This window comes from Doryrhamphus excisus, chromosome 18 (assembly GCF_030265055.1).
Source record: "Doryrhamphus excisus isolate RoL2022-K1 chromosome 18, RoL_Dexc_1.0, whole genome shotgun sequence".
NCBI classification, from domain to species: Eukaryota; Metazoa; Chordata; class Actinopteri; order Syngnathiformes; family Syngnathidae; genus Doryrhamphus; species Doryrhamphus excisus.
In genome coordinates, this window is record NC_080483.1 from 6076537 (window position 1) to 6102399 (window position 25863).

The following is a 25863-nucleotide window of genomic DNA, read 5'->3' on the forward strand; positions in this document are numbered from 1 at the left end:
AAAATAGATATTAAAATATAAAAAACAAGAAACAAAGCAATAAAAGTATAAAAAATAAAACCAATTACAATAAAAACGAAGAACTAAAAAAGTGGGTTTTAAGACGAGACTTAAAGCTTTCGATGTTGGGGGCCTTTTTTACTTGGGAGGGGAGAGAGTTCCACAGCCTGGGGCCAACCACAGAAAAGGCTCGGTCCCCCCTGGTCTTAAGTCTCGTCTTAGGCACCACAAGTTGGAGCTGGCCCTCGGACCTCAGTGACCGCGCTGGAGAGTAAATTTGAATGAGGTCCGAGATGTATTTGGGGGCCAGCCCATTCAACGCCTTAAAAACAAACAATAAAATCTTAAAATCAATCCTAAAACGAACAGGCAACCAATGTAGGGAGGCCAGAATTGGGGTTGTGTGTCCCCCTTTTTGGTTCCTGTTAAAAGCCGTGCTGCAGAGTTCTGGACTAACTGTAAGCGGGAGAGAGACTTTTGGCTAATTCCAGAGTAAAGTGCATTACAGTAGTCCAGACGTGATGAAATAAAAGCGTGCATGACTTGCTCAAAGTGTTGCAAAGATAAAAAAAAGATTTACACTTCTTCAACTACTACAAGTGCATTGATTGTATTACCACTAGGGATGTTCTGATCCCAATAATCCATGAGTGGAATCAGTTGACAATGATCCCATAGATGCAGTGTAAAGATTTCCATGTACTCCTGGCTTATATCAGGGGTCACCAAGGAGAGCTACTTGTAACATTTTTGTAACATATTTTTCCAGAGCTTATTTCAATATGCTTATTTTACCAGAACATGAACAACATGCTGGTATCCACAACTCACCTTTTTCTACTTCACAATGCATTTATTACAAGTCAAGTGGTTAATCAGTTTGGCCTCGTGTACATGCGTTACAACGCTCACTTGTCATTGGACAGCCGAATTGGTGAAGTGACGGGACTGAAGTCAGAAGTGGTTGCATGCGTGTCACCCCTCATCCGTAGCTCGACGCAGTTGTGCACACAAGAAAAAGTTCCTCCTGCACTAAAAGTTCTACATAGTGTCTGTATGCTCCAAAATCTGTACTGAGGCACCACTCATCCCCAAATGTTGCCCACGCTTGCTAGAACAGCAAGGTTGAGACCAGGGCTTTATAGCCGGTGCCTCAAACTCACCACACCCAAGTACATTTGTCAAAGATCTGGCACTTTTGTTTTGTTTAGTTTTTTTTTTACACAAAAAAGGACAGAATCCTCAAAAACTCACAAATATTGCATTGCGCTTGAACGCATCAGCAGAGTGCAGCACAGTGCTTTACACACAATTACACATACCTAAATGGAGTTGCCAGGGTTCAATTCCACCCTCGGCCATCTCTGTGTGGAGTTTGCATGTTCTCCCCCCCGTGCATGCGTGGGTTTTCTCCTGGTACTCCAGTTTCCACCCACATTCCAAAAACATGCTAGGTTAATTGGCGACTCCAAATTGTCCATAGGTATGAATGTGAGTGTGAATGGTTGTTTGTCTATATGTGCCCTGTGATTGGCTGGCGACCAGTCCGGGGTGTACCCCGCCTCTCGCCCAAAGACAGCTGGGATAGGCTCCAGCACCCCCCCGCGACCCTCGTGAGGAAAAGCGGTAGAAAATGAATGAATGAATAAATGGAGTTCTTCATCGTTGTATGTGAACAAACTATCCACGTGCACATAATAAAAATGATTAAAGGATTCTATGGCTGGGATTTGTCTATAGTGTCCCAACTGTAAAATGACCACTCTCTATTGTTTACAGAGACTTAGTCAGTCACGCAAGGACGCTTTGTTTGGGCACTGATTGGCTGTACGATAACAGACACATATGTGTGGCAATAACCGTGATCAGAAACTGAATCCCACCAGAACTTGGGTGTTCAAAACCGAGGTTTCACTGCATTTGTTTTGATAGTTCAACTATCCTTCAAGTATGCATAGGGCCCAATCTTCTCATCCTGTCCCCTCTAACTATGTGGATCCTCTCTTCCTTTGCTTCTGTCCCCACCCCTTTCTTCCTCTGTGTCCCTATCTGTGTAGGTGTCTATAGTCAGCCTTATAGCTAATGCCTTGGGCTTCTCCGATCTTGGCCCAATTAAGTCACTCAGGACACTGAGGGCCTTGCGACCCCTCAGGGCCCTGTCACGTTTTGAAGGGATGAGGGTAAGACCAAAGATGCCAATCAGCTGGTGCTTCTGCATGTGTATTCAATCAAAGCAACAACACATCTTAAGGACCATGGTAGTGGGAGGGGGGCTGAGCAAGGGGGGGGTTCTTTTTGCATGGATGCAAATACTGATACCCTCCCATCCGAGAGAAAAAGTGTGCATGTCCTTAGCAATAAGTGACACGGATTCCAGGTGACTAAGTCATTGTAGGGAATCTTCTGATAATTCTTGGTCAGTTGGTTCGCAATCTTCTGCCTGTCGCTGTGCCGCAAAAAAAAAAATCAGTTCGATGATATTACCGCAGTTTGGCTTTGGCATCATCACACTGGAAGATTGACAAACTTCTGGTTGCATACGCTCCCCCTTTATCAAATCATTCTTGCTCTCCACCTATTGGGTATTCATATGCATGCATCCTCTCATACTTGCCCAACCCTTTGTGTTCATGTATTGTATGGAATGCAAAGGAGTAATAGAGCCACACAAGAATATTCCTGTGGGATAAAAGCCTACATTCCCTGATAATACACTTGTATTATTACAAGGGAAAAAAAGTTGATTCATTCTCATAATATTTTTGTGGCTTTAATACTCTATTAGAATTACAACCGCCATGTCTATTAAAATGCATTTAGTCTCTTGCTCGTGCTGGTATCTTATTTTGACATCCAATCACCAGGCTGTACTTCACTCTTACTGTTAATATGCTGGATTTGATCTCTTAGTGTGATTGCTTGTTTGTGTGCAAAGCATGATACAAACGACTTCAATTTGATGTAGATATTTGCATGTAAAAGGGATGTAACAATATATTTCACTAAATCTGGTGGTGTTCAAATTTTGTGGGCAACATACCAGGAAGAAAGATTGATGTACTTTTTAACTTTTGGTTTGTTTGTAAATTGAAATTGCATGTTCTTCCCGTGCATGCGTGAGTTTACTCACATTCCCACATTCCAAAAACATGCTAGGTTAATTGGCCACTCCAAATTGTCCATAGGTATGAATGTGAGTGTGAATGGTTGTTTGTCTATATGTGCCCTGTGATTGGCCAGGGTGTACCCCGCCTCTCGCCCACAGACAGCTGGGATTGGCTCCAGCACCCCCCGCGACCCTCGTGAGGAAAAAGCGGTAGAAAATGAATGAATGAATTAATGTAAAATAAATCTAAAGTTAGAAATGTACACAAAGTCATCCCCCGTTTATGCCGGTTAATTGGTTCCAGACACAACTGTGACAAATGAATTTCTGCAAACTACCCCACCTCTCGCCTGAAGAATTATATAATCAGTTATATTATCATATTTATTATTACAGCAAGTACTAATAATTATTTGATTTGCTGCTGATTTTGTTCACACCCTCACAGAAATAACAACAGTCCATAATTTAGGTAGGTGTATTGTAACAGAAGACTGCAAACCGAATATCACTATTGTTATTATATATTATTGTTACATCCCTTCTAAAAAGTTTTGGTGTGAGTTTCTCAGCGCAAAGCGATGTGTGGTGAGAATGTCTTTCTTCTTTTTAGGTGGTGGTGAACGCCTTGGTGGGGGCCATCCCCTCCATTATGAATGTCCTGCTGGTGTGTCTCATCTTCTGGCTCATCTTCAGCATCATGGGTGTGAATCTGTTTGCTGGGAAGTACTACTACTGCTACAATGACACAGAAGAGGCACCCTTTCATCCCAGTCGGGTCAACAACAAAAGCGAGTGTTTTCAACTCATTGAAGACAACAACACTGAAGTCAGATGGAGAAATGTCAAGATCAACTTTGATAATGTGGGGGCAGGATATCTGGCACTGCTGCAAGTGGTGAGGATCACTTCATGTTTCTTTTTCCTGAGAAGGAAGTATCTCTCTCACATCTCTCTCATCCTTGCAGGCCACATTTAAAGGCTGGATGGACATAATGTATGCAGCCATAGATTCCAGAAAGGTAGGATTATGGACAAATGAGTCTTTCCCCACTAACCAGTAGTACTTTACGAGGCCTCACACCTAGGAGACCTGAGTTCAATTCCACCCTCAGCCATCTCTGTGTGGAGTTTGCATGTTCTCACCGTGCATGCGTGGATTTTCTCCGGGGACTCCGATTTCTTCCCACATTCCAAAAACATGCTAGGTTAATTGGCCACTCCAAATTGTCCATAGGTATCAATGTGAGTGTGAATGGTTGTTTGTCTATATGTGCCCTGTGATTGGCTGGCCACCAGTCCAAGGTGTACCCCGCTTCACGCCTGAAGACAGCTGGGATAGGCTCCAGCAACCCCCGCAACCCTTGTGAGGATAAGCGGTAGAAAATGAATGAATGAATGAATGAATGTCATCAATAGCAACATTTATTTAGTGTGCGTACCTTTATTTGCGTGGATCGTGGATTTATGCCTTGTGCATAAACTTTCTCTTTCTTTTTCCATAATGTTTTTTTGTCTTTTGTTGCGCTTTGAAAAATCTGTCTGGAATTACAGCAATTCATTTTGCTATAATTTTCTCCCCGTTTTGAGTCTTAGCATTCACCTTAAAATTAAACAGATTGTGCTTACATTATATTGTGCTTATATTCATCTCAAATGTGGTATCAATTTGGAAAAAATATAGAAACATGCTCATTAAAAATTAAAATGTGCGCCTCGATATCAGACCACTTTTGTTTTTAGTTTTGCCTCGGTTTGTTCTGCTCCATCATTCACACAGCTCTCGGAGTGCTTCACTAATTTTGACGAATATTGAACAAAAACCAAAAGACAACTACTGCAGCAGAAGAATCCAGACCGCATCACTGCACTGATTTTTTAATTTTTTTTTTTCGTAACTTCAACCTCATTTATGTCCCCCAAGCATGAGAAAGACTGCTCTGGTGACAGTAGTTCAAACAAAAAGGAAAGTGAAAGTAAAATTAAACATCATAAAGTCCAAGTCCAAGCTGCTCAAATGCTGTGACCATGAGATCTTTGAAATGTGAAAGGATCTTTTCCTATGAAAGGGACTGTGATGGTCTCATTATTAAGCCTTCTTCCTCCCAATTGACTTGTCTCTCCCTTCCTTGCAACACCCCTTTTGGTATGAAAGACAACCACAGGGATAAAAGTTAGGAGCTGTTTTTATTTATTTCTTGTATTTCGTCTTTGTATTGCTGTACTATGTTCATCTCTTCTGTGTACAGTGTGAGTAGAAAGTTCCAACTTACACTAAAACTTGACTTAGTACGAAACTCGTTTGTGGTCCAAGGATCACCTGTAATGTGTTTTACAATTTCAGAACTGTCATATTGCCTTCCTCCAATTAATGCATTTACTGCATATCTGCTTTTGCCACAATACAGGTGGGGGATCAGCCGTTGTACGAGGACAACTTATACATGTACATCTACTTTGTCATCTTCATTATCTTTGGCTCGTTCTTCACCCTGAATCTCTTCATTGGTGTCATCATTGACAACTTCAATCAGCAAAAGAAAAAGATAAGTTCCAGCGGTGCACCTTCTTGAGAAAACGCCCCATCATGATTGTAACCACTTTGTTTTTTGCTCCTATACTTTGGAGGTCAGGATATATTCATGACCGAAGAACAAAAGAAATACTACAATGCCATGAAGAAGCTTGGTTCCAAGAAACCACAAAAGCCAATTCCCAGGCCACAGGTAACATTTTTTTTTAAAGTGACCATTAGGAATATTCAATGTATTGTGAAAACAACTGTTTCTCTTCATTCTCTTTTCTCAGAACAAAATCCAGGGCATGGTGTTTGACTTTGTGACGCAGCAGGTGTTTGACATCTCCATAATGATCCTCATCTGCCTCAACATGGTCACCATGATGGTGGAAACGGACGATCAGACAAAAGAAACAGAGGATGTGCTCTACTGGGTTAACTTCATCTTTATTGTCGTCTTCACCGGCGAGTTTTTACTGAAGCTGTTTGCGCTGCGTCACTACTACTTCACCAATGGCTGGAACATCTTTGATGTAGTCGTGGTCATCCTCTCCATCGTAGGCAAGTATTGAGATGCATGATTCATGTGCATGACGGAAAAGAGGAGAACTTGACTGCTGCCGCTTTGTGGTAAATAAGTCCCTGTGCAAAATCCAGGTTGACTTTTCACTGTCCTGTACAGCAGCGGCGGGGGGGCATTTGGTACTCCACTTCATTGGGCCAACCAGATTTTTTTTTTTCACCAGAAACCGTGAGAACCAGTATCAAAAAACAAACAATAATAGTAAATATGTGCCATAGAGAGGTTTCTAACCAGGGTTGTCCATAATCTTAAACAATACTTTTTAACAGACCAGAACAGAAATGTTAGACTGAATGAACCTCAGTCGACAGGGTTGTCCACATAGAGCAACAGAGTCATTAAAGCTGCACCACATTTATTATGATTTCAATAAGGCGACCATACGACCACCAACAGTGATACCAACACTCGATCGATAATAATAAACATGACAAAAATATAAAACCTTTGAACTGAAATACATTTACTCATCACAGATGTCATTTTCCTCATCCCCAGTCAGTCATTATGGGCATAACTGATCTTGTAGAACAGCTTTTCTCTGATTAACTAATCAGCCCCATTGCTAATAGTATGTATGTGACAGGACCACAAGTCCTGAGATTGAATGCTTTGGGTAGATTACACTCATTCATTCATTCATTTTCTACCGCTTTTCCTCACGAGGGTCGCGGGGGTGCTGGAGCCTATCCCAGCTGCCCTCGGGCCAAAGGTGGGGTACACCCTGGACTGGTGGCCAGCCAATCACAGGACACATATAGACAAACAACCATTCACACTCACATTCATACCTATGGACAATTTGGAGTCGCCAATTAACCTAGCATGTTTTTGGAATGTGGGAGGAAACCGGAGTACCCGGAGAAAACCCACACATGCACGGGGAGAACATGCAAACTCCACACAGAGATGGCCGAGGGTGGAGTTGGACTCAAGTCTCCTAGCTGTGAGGTCTGCGCGCTAACCACACGGCCGCCGTGCAGCCCGGTTAGATTACACTGATATGGCAAAATCTGATAAAATGGAACATACATATGTACTACTGAGTGCACCGAAGCCAAGTAACAAGTTCATATAAGTTAAAGGGGAACTGCCCTTTTACAGTCCTTATGTGAAACATGAACACATATTTCTTTCATTTTTCTGTGCATTATAACGGCAAAAACAAGTTAATATGTGCTAGCAAACAACAGATGTCATGAACCCCTCTAAAAACCCTCTCTAACAGCATTTTATCATTCTGAGCCGGTATTCTTCAGTCTATTCTGTTGTTTTGTTGGTAGCTTGTGGAATCTCAAACCAAAGTATTCGGCTTATTGCCACAACCTTCAACAATACACATGCAAGGCATGATTTTTAACCTAGCCTATCCAATAACCTGTGGCCCAATGCATTTTAGCTAGCCCGTATTAACTTGTTTTCTTAGAAAAGGGATTGAAATAAGCTTTGTGTTTCAAATAAAGATTGTGAATAATGGGCAAAATTCCAAAAAAGTACACTTTTACACCCTTTAATGGAGCAAATACTACAATTTAAGTTTGAAATGTAGATACAAGGGGAACAAGGTTAGGGCTGATTGTCGTGACAACTGCTATATGCTAACAGCAGCGAGATCCAAAAGGACAGTTATTTTTTAAATTCTTAATTCATATTCATCCTCTTTTATTTTTATTTTTTTTACATTTATTTTGCTCCATTGTGGGGTATTTTGCAGCCATTATCAACAAAAAGAACACTGACTTCAGGCTCAGCTTTGCATGCTGTCACAATGCTAACTTTGATGTATTGTGATGAATGTGTTACGAAAACAGTACAGTAAACACGACAAGACACGCACAGTATTGTACGCAAACCGGAAAATGTGCATGAACTGAGACATACTTTTGGCATACATTTTTGACATGAACTGAAAAATACACTAACCAAGCTAACATTGTATATAATATTACTGAAAAAAATGTGTTTATACAAATAAAGGCCTCCCAAGTAGTAAATGACCTCCCCCAAAGAGTATACCAGACCATCCAATGTTGAATAAATGTGAAGAGTACATTACCGTTGTTGTTATTACAATAGATGGCAAATCAAACTGTTGCTTTCAAGTGGAGTACTACTTGGAACACAGGGGCGGGCAAACTTTTTGACTCGCGGGCCGCATTGATTTAACTAAATTGACGGGGGCGCCATACTATATATTTTACACGTAACAGTCCACCTTTGTAAACAACAGACCACATCAAATAACGAAATTGATAAAACAGCTACTTAAACCATCAAAAGGTTGGATGTTAAGTTTAAATGAAATACTTTGGAAAGAATGGGTGGGCCGTATTCAAACACTTGGTGGGCTGGATGTGGCCCCCGGGCCGTAGTTTGCCCACCCCTGTTGTTGATAATGATGATAATGTGTCATGGTATCATTGGAAAGCCACCAGTTACTAATCAAGTGTTGCATTTAATGGCTTCCCCGTCTGTTTTTTTCATTGGCAGGAATGTTCCTGGCGGACCTTATCGAGAAGTACTTTGTGTCGCCAACTCTGTTCAGGGTGATTCGACTGGCTCGTATCGGACGAATCCTGCGCCTCATCAAGGGCGCCAAAGGCATCAGAACTCTGCTCTTTGCCCTGATGATGTCACTCCCGGCCCTGTTCAACATTGGGCTGCTGCTTTTCCTGGTCATGTTTATTTTCTCCATCTTCGGCATGTCCAACTTTGGCTATGTGAAACACGGGGCCGGAATCGATGACATGTACAATTTTGAGACCTTCGGCAACAGCATGATCATTTTGTTTATGATCACCACTTCAGCTGGCTGGGACGGCCTGCTGCTGCCCATTCTCAACTACCCCCCGGACTGCAGCCCCACTTTGGAGAATCCCGGCACTCCTTCCACAGGAGACTGTGGCAACCCCTCTGTGGGTATCTTCTTCTTTGTTATGTATATCATTATTTCTTTCCTCATTGTGGTCAACATGTATATCGCCATCATTCTGGAGAACTTCAGTGTGGCCACGGAGGAGAGTGCGGACCCACTCAGCGAGGATGACTTTGAGACTTTCTACGAGATTTGGGAAAAGTTTGACCCCACTGCCTCCCAGTTCATCACCTATGCCAAGCTTTCTGACTTTGCGGATGCACTAGAACACCCACTGCGAGTCCCCAAGCCCAACACCATTGAACTCATTGCCATGGACATGCCGATGGTGAGTGGGGACCGCATCCACTGCCTGGACATCCTGTTTGCCTTCACCAAGCGCGTGCTCGGGGACAGCGGCGAATTGGACATGTTGAGGCAGCAAATGGAGGAGCGATTTGTGGCGGCCAATCCCTCCAAGGTCTCCTACGAGCCAATCACGACCACCCTACGGCGCAAGCAGGAGGATGTTTCTGCCAGAATTATTCAACGGGCGTACCGCTCCTACCTGGCGAGGCGGGGCTTTGTGTGCAAGCGCAAACCGGCGAGCAACAGAGTGGAGAACGGCGGGAACAATCAGGAACAAGAAAAGGAGGCCACACCCTCTACCGCCTCCCTGCCGTCGTATGACAGCGTCACCAAGCCAGACAAGGAGAAGGACGACGACAACGAGGGCAAAGGGGGAAGGAACGAGAAAGGAAGAAATGAAAAAGACGTCAGGGAATCCAAATGTTAGAAGGGGTCGGGATAAGTAATAATCACCGCTATTAACAACACAAATTATAACTTAACTAGCAAAACGCGAGGGAATTCACACCCACATGGATGTACAGATTATTTCATTTGCAAGTCAGAAAAGATCCCATGATTTAGTTTTTCGGCCTTAAGAGCGAAGTGGACGGCTTGAAGACTCCTCTCATAGTCAGCTCAATGTTCTGTGTGGTCTGCAGAGGAAATGAGGAGCACCGCACAAACAGAGCAACAGGAACTCATGGATTCCTATGGACGATGGCATGCGGGGGGACTAAGAGATGATGCTCTTAGAGTCGACACGGAACAAAACGACATGGGATGAGTGAAAGACAAATAAGGGAGAGCAACAGAAGCGTTTTTTTTGTTTTGTTTTATCAAAGCTAGAATTTATGATGTGAGCAGCAAAAATGCAATATCAAAAGAACACTATTTAGCATTTTGCCCACGCCACCAAACTCGCCACCATTTCTATCCAAGAGTTGATTTGATTTAAAATCACCCGCTTTCACACCAATTTGTTCAGGGTCTGTTTATTAGGGGATGAACTCAGGCCAAGGGCTTACTTACGTACATTTACTCGGAAGGATTTCCAAAACAAATACATAGGTAATTGTGCTTGTTCAATGCATAGAAATGATTTGCATGATGGCATGTTTTTTGACCAGAACTCTTGCATGAACTTTTCATAGTCCACAAGACACTAACACTTGCAGCGGATGCGATTACAAGGGTCGATCATCCCTCCGAGCGTAAATAACTTGTCTCACCACACATCCGCACTACAGTTGTTGCCTCTATAAACAAATGGAACATGTTGGTATATTTGAAGAAAAAAGGGAAAAAAAAACACCACTGCAAGCGGCTTGCAGTTGTAATCTGAATATTTATTTGCTGCTCTATAAAACGATGGACGTGATGTCAGAATATCAGAAGCTTATACAGTATTTAACGTTTCTATGCACCAAAGTAATGCTCCATTTGCTTTTAGCTCTGATTATTTATAAGCCGTTTTACAAGTATGGCCTTTTGATTGGTGATGCTTTTCCTTTCTAAAAGGGCTGAGATGAGTTTTGTTGCTCTATTTTAAGCTGACGTGTGGTTGTCCGTGCGTGCGTGCTTGTGTGTTCAACCATATTTTTTATAAGCCCCATTTAAAAAGATTGTAGGATTGATGAACGACAAAGGCGAGCGTTGGAGTGTGTGGACAAGCCAAAGAGACCTGCCTTGTGCTTCATGGGTTTATGACAAAGTGTCCATTTTTTTGCTCTCGGAGACCCTAGAATTGTATGCAATGCTTGGAAAAAAAAAGTCCCCCTTTTCTCAGGAGATATTATACTCGTTGAGCTCTACTACACAATGCAATTCACACAGTGAATGGGACAGGTGCATTTATGACATCACACTTTCCCGGCTTTGTTTGTGTTTAATGCTGGGCAATGATCTCAGCTTCCTGCGTAATGATGCTTAGAATTATAGGGCTAGAAGCAATCACAGATTCTTTTTGTGTGGTGAGTTCTGGGCTCTATTCATGTCAGTCAAACACACAGGAAACACTGTGATGTTGATTCCCACATTTATACTGTTTTACACCAATATTGTCATGTGTTTTCAACTTTTCCACACCGTGCATCCAAAATACCAAATAAGAAACTGGACTCATCTTGCGGCCACTGTCACTTCCGGCCTATGAACGGATAACCTTCCCTGTGCAATGGTCCACTTGCTGCATGAGAGCTCATATGTCCATGTGCGTGTTGACCAAATAAAACCGTGAATGATAAAGCAGAAAAGTTACTGCAGTCCATACTGTTGTGTATTAACAAAAATCTTCCATCATGTAAAAGCAGGGAAAAAAAGTTCTGAAGCTAAAAATGAACATTCTACAAACCATTTGCATTAATGGCATGTGTATTTTTTTGTAAATACTGGATTATGTCAAAAACTATTAGTCTTACAATAAATATAAATAAGCATAAATAGAATGGCTTCCAGCTTATGCCCTGTCACACTTGCTTAGACGAGATGTTTTTTTTCACTGAAAAAATGGGGAAATATGGGAAAAATGATCTTGTAATTCAATACCTTACAACAGTGTCAATAACGGAGCTGTCTACTTTTAGTACACGTGATCATGTGGCTTTCTTTGCGTGTATGCACTGTCAATAACCACAGTTCTGTACCCACCTGGCACCCCGAGGTGCATTCAAAAGGTGCCAACGCAAAATGCATGGGAGCCTGCTTTGGTGAGAGGATTGCACTAACCAGCATACCATTTTGTACTCCGCCTGTTTTGCCTTTCTTTGTGTACACACACACACACACACTGATAGCAAGTACGATTTGGTTTCAAGTACGACCCTCACTTCTCTTGTCAGTGTTTGCTTGTTTTGCCACTTCCACTACGATAAAATACATTTTAGCGGTTTTGTTGTCTTAGCTGTCTGTGTGTTTGCTTCTGGGGCAATATCTCTAAACGGCACGTGCCTTTTTTTAGCTTCCTATTTAGTCTCTCTCAATGCAGTAGGCAACGTGGAGCTCCAAAAACCCATCGGAGGGAATCAAACCTGAGCACGATCGTAGCAATGTATACTGGAAACTCACCACCTAGATTATTAGATTGTCTGGACTAACATTGTAATGTAGAATCATAGAAGTGCCCCCCCACCCCACGCAGAACAGATTCTGTTTTTGCTGTTATTTCCAAATGCTGGGCTATCATGCAGTGTTGTGGAGAACGGGGTTGTTGTCACACTCATTCTATCTCACTATCAGAGGACACTCGCTCAAATTGTGGGATGGAAATCTGTACCCAGTGACGGTTCTGGCCTGAATGACGCCCCAGGCAGACAGTCGTGGTGTTCCTGTTAATCACATACATTACCTCAAACAATACATACATTACATTATATGTACATTACCTCGAATTACTGAAGTATCAAAGTATGGATATTTTTATTTAGAGAATTGGAATTTGTCAACTTGAGTTGTTGCAGGGTTTTTTTTTATTTTATGTTTGGGAGGGATACAAATTTCAAGTCAACTCCTTAAACTTCAATCCAGTGTAGGAATGATATTGAAAGATGTTTCGATGCTGAGAGTAGAAAGGTTGACAACCCACCCTGTTCTGCCCTATGAGGCTGTTTTTGTTTCAGCATTACTGAGAAATGTTGTTTTCCTTTTGCTGGCTGGCTGGGGGGCTCCGTTTTAGACGAGGGAGGTCGCTAAATTTTGAATGTCATTTCCTGGTTTGCCGCTAATACAGTCACAGAGTGAGGAACGTGTTGCAAAACCACGAGACAATTCCATGAATCAGTGAAAGAATGTCTTCATTTGAGCACGAATCTATTTCCAACAATAAAGCAGCCTTCCAGTTAGACTTCTTGCTGGTTTCATTTTTGGCTTGTTGTTTGATGCTGAGTTAAGTGAACACTTTGACTTGCAAAATGTTGAGAAAACACATCAAAAACTGTTAAATCAATGCTTTGTTTCTCCTGTTTTGTTCAGCGAGTGCAAAGTGACAAGTTGAGCCCATTTATTATCTTGACTCAAATTCCAGCCTTTAATGACAGTAACTCATACAGGGCTTCTACCGCAAGGCAGAGTGGACTATTCTGAAGCCTTATTTTTAAAGCTTGGATACGCACAATATGATAGATAGATAGATAGATAGATAGATAGATAGATAGATAGATAGATAGATAGATAGATAGATAGATAGATAGATAGATAGATAGATAGATAGATAGACTTCCTTTATTGTCATTGTCATATCGTCACAAAAACACAGCAGTAAAATTGCCAACGAAATGTCGTTTCCTGGCTCCCGTATTACACCAGAGACAAAAGAAGATAATAATAAATAAGAATAATAATAAAGAGAATAAATAGATGACAGCGAATATAAACAACATAATGTACAGCGTAAACAGTAATTTGCGCAAATAATTTAAATAATTTAAGTATTGCGTGTGGGTGTAGAGGGGCTTATTTAGCATTCAGCAGTCTGATGGCCAGGGGGAAGTAGGCAGGAGAACAGTCCATTCTGGGGGTGTGTGGGGTCACAAAAGATCTTTTTGTTGCACCTCGGCCGCGCTAATCTTTTTATTATATGCTTACTGAAGTAGCACACGAGAGCAAGGACAAATGGCAGTATAAGGATAAGTATAAGTAGGCCAAGACCTCTACAGTCATGGTGGAAGCAAATAGGTCACTTGAAATATTCATAGACTGCAATCATCTATATCAGTGATTTTCAACCACTGTGCCGCGGCACACCAGCGTACCTTGAGAAACCATCAGGTGTGCCGTGAGGAATTATCTAATATCACTTTTTTTTAACATTTATTAATCATAATTTGCAAATATGTCAATAGCCATGAATGTGGACCCAAATATTCCAATTGCATTTGGTTTATTTGCTCAAACGGAAAGAATTGAACAGGGATGGAATATTCCTTTAACCAATCCGATTGAGGTATCTTGTACCCGCTCAAACGTTGTCAGGGTGCCTTCTTCTTCGTGGTGTTTTTCTTCTTCTGTTGTTTATTGGCGGTTGGCAAGCAGCTTTCGTATGCATTAGCGCCATCTGTGAAACTGAATCTAAACCCTCCTATACTTTATTCACAAGTGCAGTTTTATTAAAAAAGAAAAAATATATCTATATAAAACATGTCCTAAGTTAATTATAAAATATTAGCAATATTGAATTTGATCTTTTCCTGTTTAAATTTATCCCGGGTGCGTTCTTTCAGCGCATGCTCAGATATGACGTAACACGCAGATCCAGATGTTCTTCACTTTTAAAAATGGAGGCCAGCAATCGGCACTGGACTAAGCAAAGTTTGTTTTTGATTCAAACTAAATTTCAAGACTGGACAGACGAAAAACTGGCAATACGGAGTTATTCCAACAAGTGAAAGAAAAACTTGGGGAAGCCGGTATCACGTGATGTTGATGTTTACGTTTTACTGCACATGCCCCATTGACTATTCTGGTTGATTTTCACGGTGCATGTAGACAAGAGATTGGAATATTCCTTTCCATGGATAACATTGTTTCTCGAAAGGTCATTTGGAAAGAGAAAAAGTGGTCATGTAAAAACGTGGCTACTGTGGAGTGTCTGTGGTGTAAAGACTGGCAGAGCAATGTAATATTGGTCCGTGTGGCAACACCTAACTTGTTCCTCCGATAGACTTATTGATGCACGTGTGAGGTCATGGTGACATTTTGTAACATTTTTGGTTAGTGGTGTGCCACAAGATTTTTCCAATGTAAAAAAAACGTGCCGTGGCTCAAAAAAGGTTGAAAAACACTGATCTATATCATATGCAGTTGCTTATAGAGGAATTGTTTATATGAAACCAGAGCCAGTAATGCTTAGAAAGAAATTAAAAATACAGTCTGTGGGAGACTGATCATGGCTGATGGGTAAGATATGCAAATACAAGTGATGTCAGACCACTAGCATTGGCTCAAATGGACCCCGCCTCCTCGCTGCACTGCCAATGACAGTGGTCTGACATCAACACCCTCCCCATGCACTTCCTGCTCCCACCCTTCTCTGTCTGACTCATGACTTGTTCAAGAGGAAAGGAGCTGACTTATTCCATAATTTGTCAAATGTTAATGGCTTTGCCTACAAATGGACTACCCAAATAATAAGGATTTACACATCAGCAAGGGTAAAAAGGCACAGCTCTGCTGTAAACAGAAATTGTTAAAAATATGTCAGAAGAGTTGCACTATTTTTGTGTGAATGCTGAAAGGTCTGACCAATTTTAATCTATTTTCATCTATATATTCCTCTTCTTCCAACGTCTTCTTATTCTACTCCTCCATTCCCTAACCAATTCAAACTAATCCAATCAAAATGTTCTACTACCTATTCAGGTTTTAATATTCCCACATTCAGTGTTATTTCATATTTTCATTAGAAATGAATGGCCAGTGGAAATGGCGTCCTCTGCTGGTGAAGTCACTTAAAATTTTTCCTGAATCACTTTGCAGCTTCAACAGTGCGGCCGAGGTACATACAACAGTGGGCATCCCTGCAGTCCAGCCCTGCACACAACAGGTTCGACTACATAATTCCACTGAGTGATGGGCTCGACACCTGGGAGGCAGCGTCACCTCTAGTTCATTAATTTTCAACTGAACCTGGTGAACCTGTGCGATGAGGAAATTATCGTGATTATCATTATTATCGTGATTATCCTAACAGCTGGGTTTTTTAACAGGACAACGCTGCAGTTCACAATGCTCAATTAGGCATCACTTTTTTGGACCATCCTGCATGTTCCCCTGCGGTAAATCCCATTTATAACATTTGGGGATGGATGGCAAGGGAAGTTTACAAAAATGGCCATCAGTTGCAGAGAGTTGATGCCCGTAGTGTAGCCATCTTCACCACTTGGATCATTGTTCCCAATAGCCTGCTGGAAACACCCGTATAAACGTTTTTTGTAATTTTTTGAACGGCTTTCTGAAACTTTTGATCAACTGATAAACAGCCTCTTTCAGTTTAATTATTTAAAATAAATAGTATTTTTGTCACACTCCCCCTTCTTGTTTTTGCATACTGTGGCTCGACATAAAACTTCATTAAGATCCAAATATGCAAATGGGTAATTCTAGCTATTTTTCAATCAGGACTGTATATTCTGGATGGTGTTGACAGGAAGTGCATCCGAGATTGAGAGTTTAGTTTTTAAAACACAGGGTAATAGCACTCATAACAGTTCATCAAAATTGCAAACTCAATGTAATTTCATTTCTCTTTTTTAAAATTAGGGCTGTTAAATGATTAAATTTTTAAATCAGATTAATTAAGGATTTCTAAGTAATTCATCATGATTAATCACTGTATGAAACATGCCAATTTTACCATTTTGTTATTGAATGAAACACATATTGTTGGGCAGGATTATATATATATATATATATATATATATATATATATATATATATATATATATATATACGTATGTATATCTAACACTGCTTTATTTAATTCTCGCCTTATGTCAGCTATGATAGGCTCCAAGCATACCCCTGCGACCCTTCCTGCAAAAAGGCGTCTGGGGCGTCCGCCTTCGAGGGGGGGGGGGGTGGCTAGTACCCCCTCCTGGGCTACGCAGGAAGCACAGCCCATCCCACCAATGGAAACGGGGGATGGCGCCATCTGCTGAGAAAGTGATGAGGCACAGCCCACTCCACCTGCAAGACAAGAAGCAGGGCTCGCTGCAACAGCTGAAGAAGCACAGGCTTCACCTCCACCGCGTCAGGCGCATTACAAGGTGCCTGGCGACCCCGTCCCGGTGTCTCCCACACGCCAGTTGTCCACTCGCCCCGGCTGTCCCCCAGAAGGGTCCCGTCGGTGACCCACCTCCGGTCTCAACACACCCATCCCTCTTTGACTTTGAACTTTCTTGGATGTCTGGGATCCATCCTTGAGGGGGGGGGGGGTACTGTCACACTCTGTGTAGGTTCCCATGTGACAGTTTGTTTGTGTCCCCTTCTTGGGCTTTACTTTCTATTTGGACGCCCTTATTTTGCCGCGTTTTCCCGTGTTGCTATTATCACACACACCTGTTCCTAATTCCTGTTGCCTATTTAGTTCAGGTGTGTGCTTCTCCCCGTTGTGGGATCATTATTGTTTGTTGGTCTGCTTTCCTCAGTTGCTGTATGCCGCTGGTGGGGTCGCACCGCAACGGCGGCAATCCCAAATTGACAGTAGCTATTTATTAGGAATCCCACAGTTTTTGAATGTTTAATGCGAGCTGCAATTTGTCTTACATTGTTGTTCCTGCCATAGTTTTATACAACACATAATGGGATCAATCACATCGCTATTATGTACTGATGTTTTACCGAGATGTTGAAAATCTTCCCTTAGCTAGTTTGATGCTAAATCGCTAATGCTGGCAAAACACTGGACTTCAGCGACAGTCATCACATTGACAGCCCTTCAATAGCAGCTGGAACTCCAATTTAGCTGGCAGTTCAATGCCAAAATCATCAGAGAGATGTAAAAATGTGAAAAAAAGCAGAATAGGTCCCCTTTAATTTGCTTAGCTGGCTGTCTTTGTTAGGTTAGGTTTTCTACCAGGGCACTTTTAGTTATTGCAGTTTTGCACCATCACCTTTTGTTAGCTTTACGTTACCTCGGTCCATTTGTTTATTTGTGCTTTGTGTTTTTGGACATTGCTGCTTTGCTAAGTGACTAAGATGGAGGAAGCAGGGTTCAAACTACTAGCTCTTACTGTTACTGGATGACCCTCTGCACTTCCTGAGCTACTGACTCCCAGCAGTTTGTTATACCTGAAAACATCAATGCAATATATAGAAAATAATATTAAAAAAAACACTTTCTCCAACAGGTTGTGAGCAGAATGTCTATATTTACCACTTGAATACAGTTGCGGAACACCTTTGAAACTTTTGACCTTGTGTCCTGACAGCTGAAATACAATAAACTATAGTGAATATGCATCGACAAAGAGATTGAGAATGCTATTGCTTTAGTTCATAATAATGTCTGGCCTTGCACTAGATATGAAATTTATGTACCCTTGTGTTTGCTTGCTTACAGTGCACTGCTGAAAGTCTGGACAGGGAGGCGCTGATTATTGCTGGGGTGGAGGGTGTGGTAGAGTAGTAGCGGTAAGAGCATTAAATGTGCACTTAGCTCCATGTACAATTCTGTTAACAATTTACATTACTGCAATACATGATCACATTACTTAATTTCAGATTCAGACTTTTGGTCACAAGCCGACCATCATGTCTTGCCTTGTAAATGACACAGTCAACTGTGTTTTGTTTTTATTTTATTCACACACACAAAACAAAAGCAGATAACTGGCCTTACAAACGTTCCTGGAGACAACTTCTACAACATAATGTTATCCAATAGAATAGTGATGACATACAAATAGAATAGTACTCGGTGTTTCCTACTGTCAGTTTACTTAGTTAACTAGCGATGCCAATTTGCGCAGAAATTAAGTGTGAATGCTGAACCAAAATGCTCTACGGAAAATGTGGAATTCTGGGGAAAAGTGGGACTTTTGAAGATTTGGAAAATTGTTAGCCTGAATGTTTTCATGTTGGAGTGGTTTGAGAAATCAGTAAAAAAAAATGCCATTCATTTCCATGAGCATTTTTGGCTTGGAAAATTCTTAGAAAAAAGGAACTTTTGAAATGCTGAAAAAGAGCCTGATTTTGGGGGAATGAGCTGACTCAAATCGGTTGAGTTGAATTCAAGATCAAAGTGAATTTTTGTTGGAAAATTTAGAATTTGGGCAAAGGTGTGGGAAAATATTTGTCCAATTGTCTTGAATGAGCTAAATGTTGTCATGTTAGAACTTGAAAAAAATTGCCCATTTATTTTCAATAACAATGTTGATTACAACATTTGGTATTACAGAAAAAGTGTGGGATTTTCTGCAATGTGTCAAGAGCTGGCCATCATGTCCGGAACGGTTGGGTGTTGGACTGGTTGGAAAACGTCAAACAATGGTGCATGTTCAAGAGTAGAGGATCACAGTTGTTTGCGGTTTGTTTAAACCAAACCAGGAGGATGCAGAACCAACATGATTAATTTTCACATATTTATGGTGTAGAAATAACAGTACACTGTCTTTGATATGCAACATTGCACTTCCTCTAAGCGATGAGAATCAGGTAAGTCCAACAATGAATAAATGTAACAGAGTTTCAGGAAGCTAGCTGATGTGGGTTGATGTGGAATGTTCGGTGTAAATTAAGGACAGGAGCTATGGCAAATTTAGCAACAGTCTGGGGACCTTCTCAAACCACACAACACACTTCCGGCCTTCCAAATAAGAGCATTTATGGGCTACATCCTGTGTCATAAGGGTGTCATAAAAAAACGGCTTCCACCAACATTGAGGCAACAAACAAAATATAGTACTTTTCAAAAGTAAACATCTTTTGTGAAAGTGTACTCCTGTAAGAAGAAACTTCATAACATTTATTGAAGTTGAATGTTTGATATTTATATACTGGCTGCAAATAGCCCTGTAGAAAATTCATAGTAAAGTTGATAAAAAGTTACTCTTAATTAATTATTGTATTTCTTTATTAAAATTCATGGAGAGGTCCAGACATTTCATTCCAAAAGAACTCTAGTCACTGCCCTCATTTTAAACCATGCAAACTTTTCTGATGCTTTGAAAGCATCGGAATCGTTAGGAATTGTTAGGAGCCGGATTCGAAACGAGGATGCCCAACCCTATACAGGATGCCCCTAAAAGTCTGTATAAATAATATACACATTTAACATACATGCATTGTACAAAAAGATTTCATATAAATCAAATATATTAAATGTAATATCTTAAATTAGAAAGAAGAAAATATTTTTTCTGGTATATATATTAAATAAAACAAATTGCAAATTCTATAATATACAGTACTACTATTTATTCTTGCCTATATGCCAGGACTTGCCATGTTGGTATCAAAGTAAAGGGGACACTTTGATTGGTTATTGTTGATGTGAAAATATTAATATCTTTCCCGTTGGATAAGAGTAAATAAAGCTGCTTGTATCGTTTGGAAGGGCAAAGTGTGCTTAGTTTGTTAGGTTAGGGTTTTGTTGTTAATGACGTACTTTGACACTTGCCCGTTGAAGTGCTCCTTTAAAGACTTCTGTTTTTCAAAACGTGGCTTGGTTGAGATTTTAGCTGACATTGCTCCACTTATATGGATATATAGCATGTGTATATTGATAAAAAGCATTGCATAGCAGTTACTATAGCAACACTAACACTGGAGTCCGGTGTAGAAACAGTTTTCCCAATTATAATCTGACATATCGTTGATATTGTGACTCACCGGTATAAACAGAGAAGGGTGAGCGCTCCCAACTAAGAGTCAGTGGTGAAACGTCACGACCAAGAAATGCATCCTTGGTGGTTTGGTTACAGTCAAATAGGCGGTCAACGTGTAGCCAATTTGTTGAATCTACATTCTCCTCTGCATTCCCAGTAGGTTTCTGACTGGTTGGCTTATTCTTAGCCTTGCTTTTGTCCTTCCATTCTTCTTCTGCTGATCTTTTCTTTTGCTTCTTCTGATTTTTGTCCTTTTTTTCCTCATCTCTTTCCTCCCCTTCTCTGTCTTCATCATCTCCTGGATCATTGTCACCGTCATCACTCCCTGCCTCTCTGTTCTCTTTTGTGACAACAGGAGTGCAGACATTCTTGGGCCGGGGCACACGATTGCGTGTTGCTGCTCTGCTTGGCCAAACTGAGCTGGGGAAAGAGGAGATGACTCCCCCGCTGAAGCCAAGGCCAGCGAGTAAAGTACTAGTCACCACGGATGCCACTGTTGCCTGACTACCACTGGACGAAGGGCCGATGCCTGTTGCCATGGAGACAAAGGAGAAGGGAATGCTAGAGGAGGTCCAGGTGGATGAACCAGAGGAGATGGGGGCCATGTCAGCTGAAGATGCTGGTGAAACTGGGGGCTGAGAAACCAAAATTAAAATTAGTGCTGTCAATTAATACACTTAATCACATTTACATATTGTAATTAATTGTGATGGAAATGTAACCAAGAACAACCCAGACCCACTTGTGCTTAAAGTGGAGGATATACCATAGCGTAAGTCGAACACACAGAATACATTTGTGATGTTTTTATTTTTTTGTAAAATACTACTAACGATAATTTATGTCAAGGATGTGTGTGTGTTGTGTATATTTTATATTGTTCATGCTAAAATTAATTATTTGAGAATAACTGATGACAGTTTTGGCGGCACGGCGGTCTGGTGGTTAGTGCGCAGACCTCACAGCTAGGAGACCAGGGTTCGGTACCCGCCCTCGGCCATCTCTGTGTGGAGTTTGCATGTTCTCCCCGTGCATGCGTGGGTTTTCTCCGGGTACTCCGGTTTCCTCCCACATTCCAAAAACATGCTAGGTTAATTGGCCACTCCAAATTGTCAATAGGTATGAATGCGAGTGTGAATGGTTGTTTGTCTATATGTGCCCTGTGATTGGCTGGTGACCAGTCCAGGGTGTACCCCGCCTCTCGCCCAAAGACAGCTGGGATAGGCTCCAGCACCCCCCGCGACCCTCGTGAGGAAAAAGCGGTAGAAAATGAATGAATGAATGATGACAGTTTTGAGCGGCATGGCGGTCTAGTGGTTAGCGCACAGACCTCACAGGTAGGAGACCAGGGTTCAATTCCACCCTCGGCCATCTCTGTGTGGAGTTTGCATGTTCTCCCCGTGCATGCGTGGGTTTTCTCCGGGTACTCCGGTTTCCTCCCACATTCCAAAAACATGCTAGGTTAAATGGTGACTCCAAATTGTCCATAGGTATGAAGTGAAGTGAGTGTGAATGGTTGTTTGTCTATATGTGCCCTGTGATTGGCTGGCCACCAGTCCAGGGTGTACCCCGCCTCTCGCCCGAAGACAGCTGGGATAGGCTCCAGCACCCCCGCGACCCTCGTGAGGAAAAAGCGGTAGAAAATGAATGAATGAATGAGATGCCGTTCATCCCACTATTGCTTACCATTCCAGTTTTTACGATCCGTGTTCCCTCAAAGATCCTTGTGGTGTTTGCTGAAACAGAAGGGAGCACATTGAATGACATGTTGTTAAACAAAATCATATTAGATGCCATTTCATCCCCCCAAAAACTTAATTGAATCTGTTTGTCATCAGTTTGGATGTATTTTCATCATCTAGAATGATGACGTGTGGATGTTATCTGTAAGACTTTATTAGTTTTTTTTAATGATCTGTGAGAAGGTGACGATTCTTGCAAACGTCCAGTGATAGCAAACAGAGACCTAATCTGTCAGCTTAGTCCTTTTTCTCTTATGCACAGTGTTCCATACTACAAGCAATATTTTCCAACTGATATCTCCTGCCAAATTATGAGCAGATGAAAAAAAAACACCGGCAGTGACAGCCGCCTGCGCTCTATAGAGCTATCTTGTAACTAAACAAGTTAAGATTGCAACGTGCATGCTAATACATATTGAGAGGGGTGTGATATTTTACCACGCTTATATATAGAATGTAGAATAGCCTTCCAGGCAGAATGTTTCAGAATGCTCCTATGGTGCAGGTGTATGTCAATACTGGTGCCAGTCAATACAGATACTGTTACCGCTGTCTGTGTACTGCCAACTAAAAATGAATTAGATTCTTACATTGTAGGCAGCACCCGCGTCTTATGATGACTTCATGGAATAAGACAAAAATAAATTTCAAATAAATTTCATGTCATGCTACCCAAATTGTGTTGTCGCACATCATGTTCGCTCACAAATACTATGCCTCAATAAATACAAATACAGATACAAGAAACCATCCATCCATCCATTTTCTTTTGCATATCCGGGTCCGGGTCACTGGGGCAGGAGTCTCAGTAGCGACTTCTCGGTCCTTGGCTCCACCGGGAGGACACTAAGGCGTTCCCAGGCCAGCTGTGAGACATAATCTGTCCGTGATGGATGTGTCCTATGTCTGGCCTATGTTGGGCATACCCAGAACACACTCACCAAGGAGGCATCCGGGGTACATGCCTGAGCAAACTCAACTAGCTCCTCTTGAAGTGAAGGAGCAGTGGCTTACTCTCCTGGATCACCAAGCTCCTCATCCTATCACCCAGAATTAACGTTTTGTGTATACAGTATATATACGAGCTAAGATGCAACATGCATGTTCTCCCACGATGCACAGATGAAACTACTATACTGTATTTTTCTGGTTTTTGTTTCACTTCATGACTGAGTGGTTAGCGTGCAGGCCACACAGCTAGGAGACCTGGGTTCGATTCTCCTCTCTAATATCTCTGTGTGGAGTTTGCATGTTCTCTCCGGCGTTTTCTCTGGGTACTCCGGTTTCCTCCCACATTCCAAAAAACATGCTAGGTTAATTTGCGAGTGTGAATGGTTGTTTGTCTATATGTGCCCTGTGATTGGCTGGCCACCAGTCCAGGGTGTACCCTGTCTCTCGCCCAAAGAAGACAGCTGGGATAGGCTCCAGCATGCCCACAACCCTCGTGACGATAGGCGTATAGAAAATGGATGGATGGCTGGATGGATGTTTCACCTCATATTTGATCCCAAACGCGTGGGAATTCATGAAGGTCAAATTGGATGACCTTATTGAGTGCTAATGTACATATTTGTTGGTGCACCTTTCTGAAAAACCAAGTATATTTTATTATTAACTCATTCACTACCAAAGATGTATTCATCCGTGTTTTTCATACCGAACGTCGGATCCAAAAAATTTATTTATACATGTTTTGTGTTTTTTGCGCGAGAGGCAAAAACAAGTGATGACACTACTGCACAATGGAAGAGATCATGTTTAGTGCAGTTTTAAAAGTGCATTTTATAAGAGCCCACCGTTCATCTTTCCCATGTAATAAAGCTCTCCACAGCAAACTGGAAATGGAAAGGCATGGAGGTGTTTAGCAGGCAGAAAGTTATGCATCAACGGGTAATTTTAACGTGTGCACATACACGGCTTTCTTCCAAATGTGGAAATTGCAAATACAAAAACCCAAAACCAATGAAGTTGGCATGTTATGTAAATCGTAGATAAAAACAGAATGCAATAATTTTCAAATCCTTTTCAACTTATATTCAATTGAATAAGACAAGATGTTTAATGTTCAAACTTAGAAAATGTATTTTCTTTTGCAAATAATCATTAACTTAGAATTTATAGGCCGCAACAATCAGTAAACGTTTGGGAACAGAGGAGACCAATTTCTGAATTTCCGATTCTTGGTTGATGTACAGCTTAAGTTGTTCAACAGTCCGCGGTCTCATATTTAACGCCTCATAATGCGCCACACACATCTCGTACCCGCACTCTTTTACTATGGAGCCATGCTGTAGTAATACGTGCAGAATGCGGCGTGGCATTGTCTTGCTGAAATAAGCATGGGCATCCATGAAAAAATGTAGCTTGGATGGCAACATACACTATATTACCAAAAGTATTTGTTCACCCATCCAAATGATCAGAATCAGGTATCCTAATGACTTGGCCTAAAATCAAGCACCTAGGCATGCAGACTGTTTCTTCTGCCGAAGCATTTTTACTGCATTTAATGAATAGAAAGATACATGATTGTATATATTTGTATGTATTAACAGCTCTAAATGAACTGAATATGTCAAACAAGCAAAAGGACAGTGAAAAAATCTATTTGTTTAATAGCAGTACAACATTTGAATCACATTTTAACCTTTATTATGAGCAATGACGGAATGTGTTCACAGACATTATGTAATGTGTGTGTGGCTGTACTGGTGTGCTACCTCTGAAGAGCATGCTCTGACTGAAATCACTTCGCATGTCATTGGTGCAGACAGCCTGAACCCGAAAGAGGTACAACACATCCGCTGAGACGGGGGAGATGACAGCCTCCTGTGAATTAAATGACACAGAAAAAATGATGTTAAAATCAACTAACTGGTGGTCTGGACCGCAATATCTCATTACCTCATCCCACAAATTCTGAAATGACATGGAACATTCAACCTCTTTGTGGCAGAAAAATTGAACTCATTAAAGATGACTCCCTACAAGGCAGGTATGCCTTATATGGGTCCATCCATAAAATGAAAGAGTACATTAATTTATCACATACTACAGTATTAACTGGCCCTGTACCCTAGAAAGCGCCCATGAATGATACGGGAAAAGGCCGAAATGATACTGTGTCAAAGCCCAGGGCAGTGATACTGATAAAATATAGAGTTTAACCATGTCCAGTATCAGCCCCCGTAGCTGTCCACTCAGAGCGCGCTGCTCTGGTATCGTGCGCGTGAAACAACCAATCAGAGAACAGCGCACGAGCGTGAACACACAGCGTTTGTTTTGCTGCCGTCTGTGCTCTGTCAACATGTCAGCGGTTGACACTCCCGGTGAAAGACAAATAGGGAAAATAGCAAACAGAATATTAGAAATGGAACGTTTTATCACCATT

General features: G+C 41.5%; 2 protein-coding genes across 12 annotated transcripts in view; one reads left to right on the top strand and one right to left on the bottom strand.

Moving 5' to 3' along the window:
• scn8ab (sodium channel, voltage gated, type VIII, alpha subunit b) overlaps window positions 1–13257 on the top strand; it is a 73271-nt gene extending 60014 nt beyond the window's left edge. For 5 of the 7 annotated variants that reach the window (XM_058054340.1, XM_058054339.1, XM_058054346.1 and 2 more), the window contains 7 exons: window positions 2058–2180; window positions 3720–4004; window positions 4075–4128; window positions 5515–5652; window positions 5728–5832; window positions 5915–6185; window positions 8698–13257. In XM_058054340.1, coding sequence (XP_057910323.1) covers window positions 2058–2180; window positions 3720–4004; window positions 4075–4128; window positions 5515–5652; window positions 5728–5832; window positions 5915–6185; window positions 8698–9857 — 2136 coding nt within the window. In that variant the 3' untranslated portion in view covers window positions 9858–13257. The remainder of the gene's footprint in view (window positions 1–2057; window positions 2181–3719; window positions 4005–4074; window positions 4129–5514; window positions 5653–5727; window positions 5833–5914; window positions 6186–8697) is intronic. The other 2 variants (XM_058054345.1, XM_058054342.1) reach the window with 1 other exon arrangement.
• A 4488-nt stretch (window positions 13258–17745) lies between these two features.
• The window catches only part of LOC131105890 (receptor-type tyrosine-protein phosphatase gamma-like), a 181826-nt gene continuing 173708 nt past the window's right edge, over window positions 17746–25863 (bottom strand). For 2 of the 5 annotated variants that reach the window (XM_058054374.1, XM_058054372.1), the window contains 3 exons: window positions 25193–25301; window positions 22417–22466; window positions 17746–21365 (listed from right to left, as the gene is read on the bottom strand). In XM_058054374.1, coding sequence (XP_057910357.1) covers window positions 20700–21365; window positions 22417–22466; window positions 25193–25301 — 825 coding nt within the window. In that variant the 3' untranslated portion in view covers window positions 17746–20699. The remainder of the gene's footprint in view (window positions 21366–22416; window positions 22467–25192; window positions 25302–25863) is intronic. The other 3 variants (XM_058054370.1, XM_058054373.1, XM_058054371.1) reach the window with 2 other exon arrangements.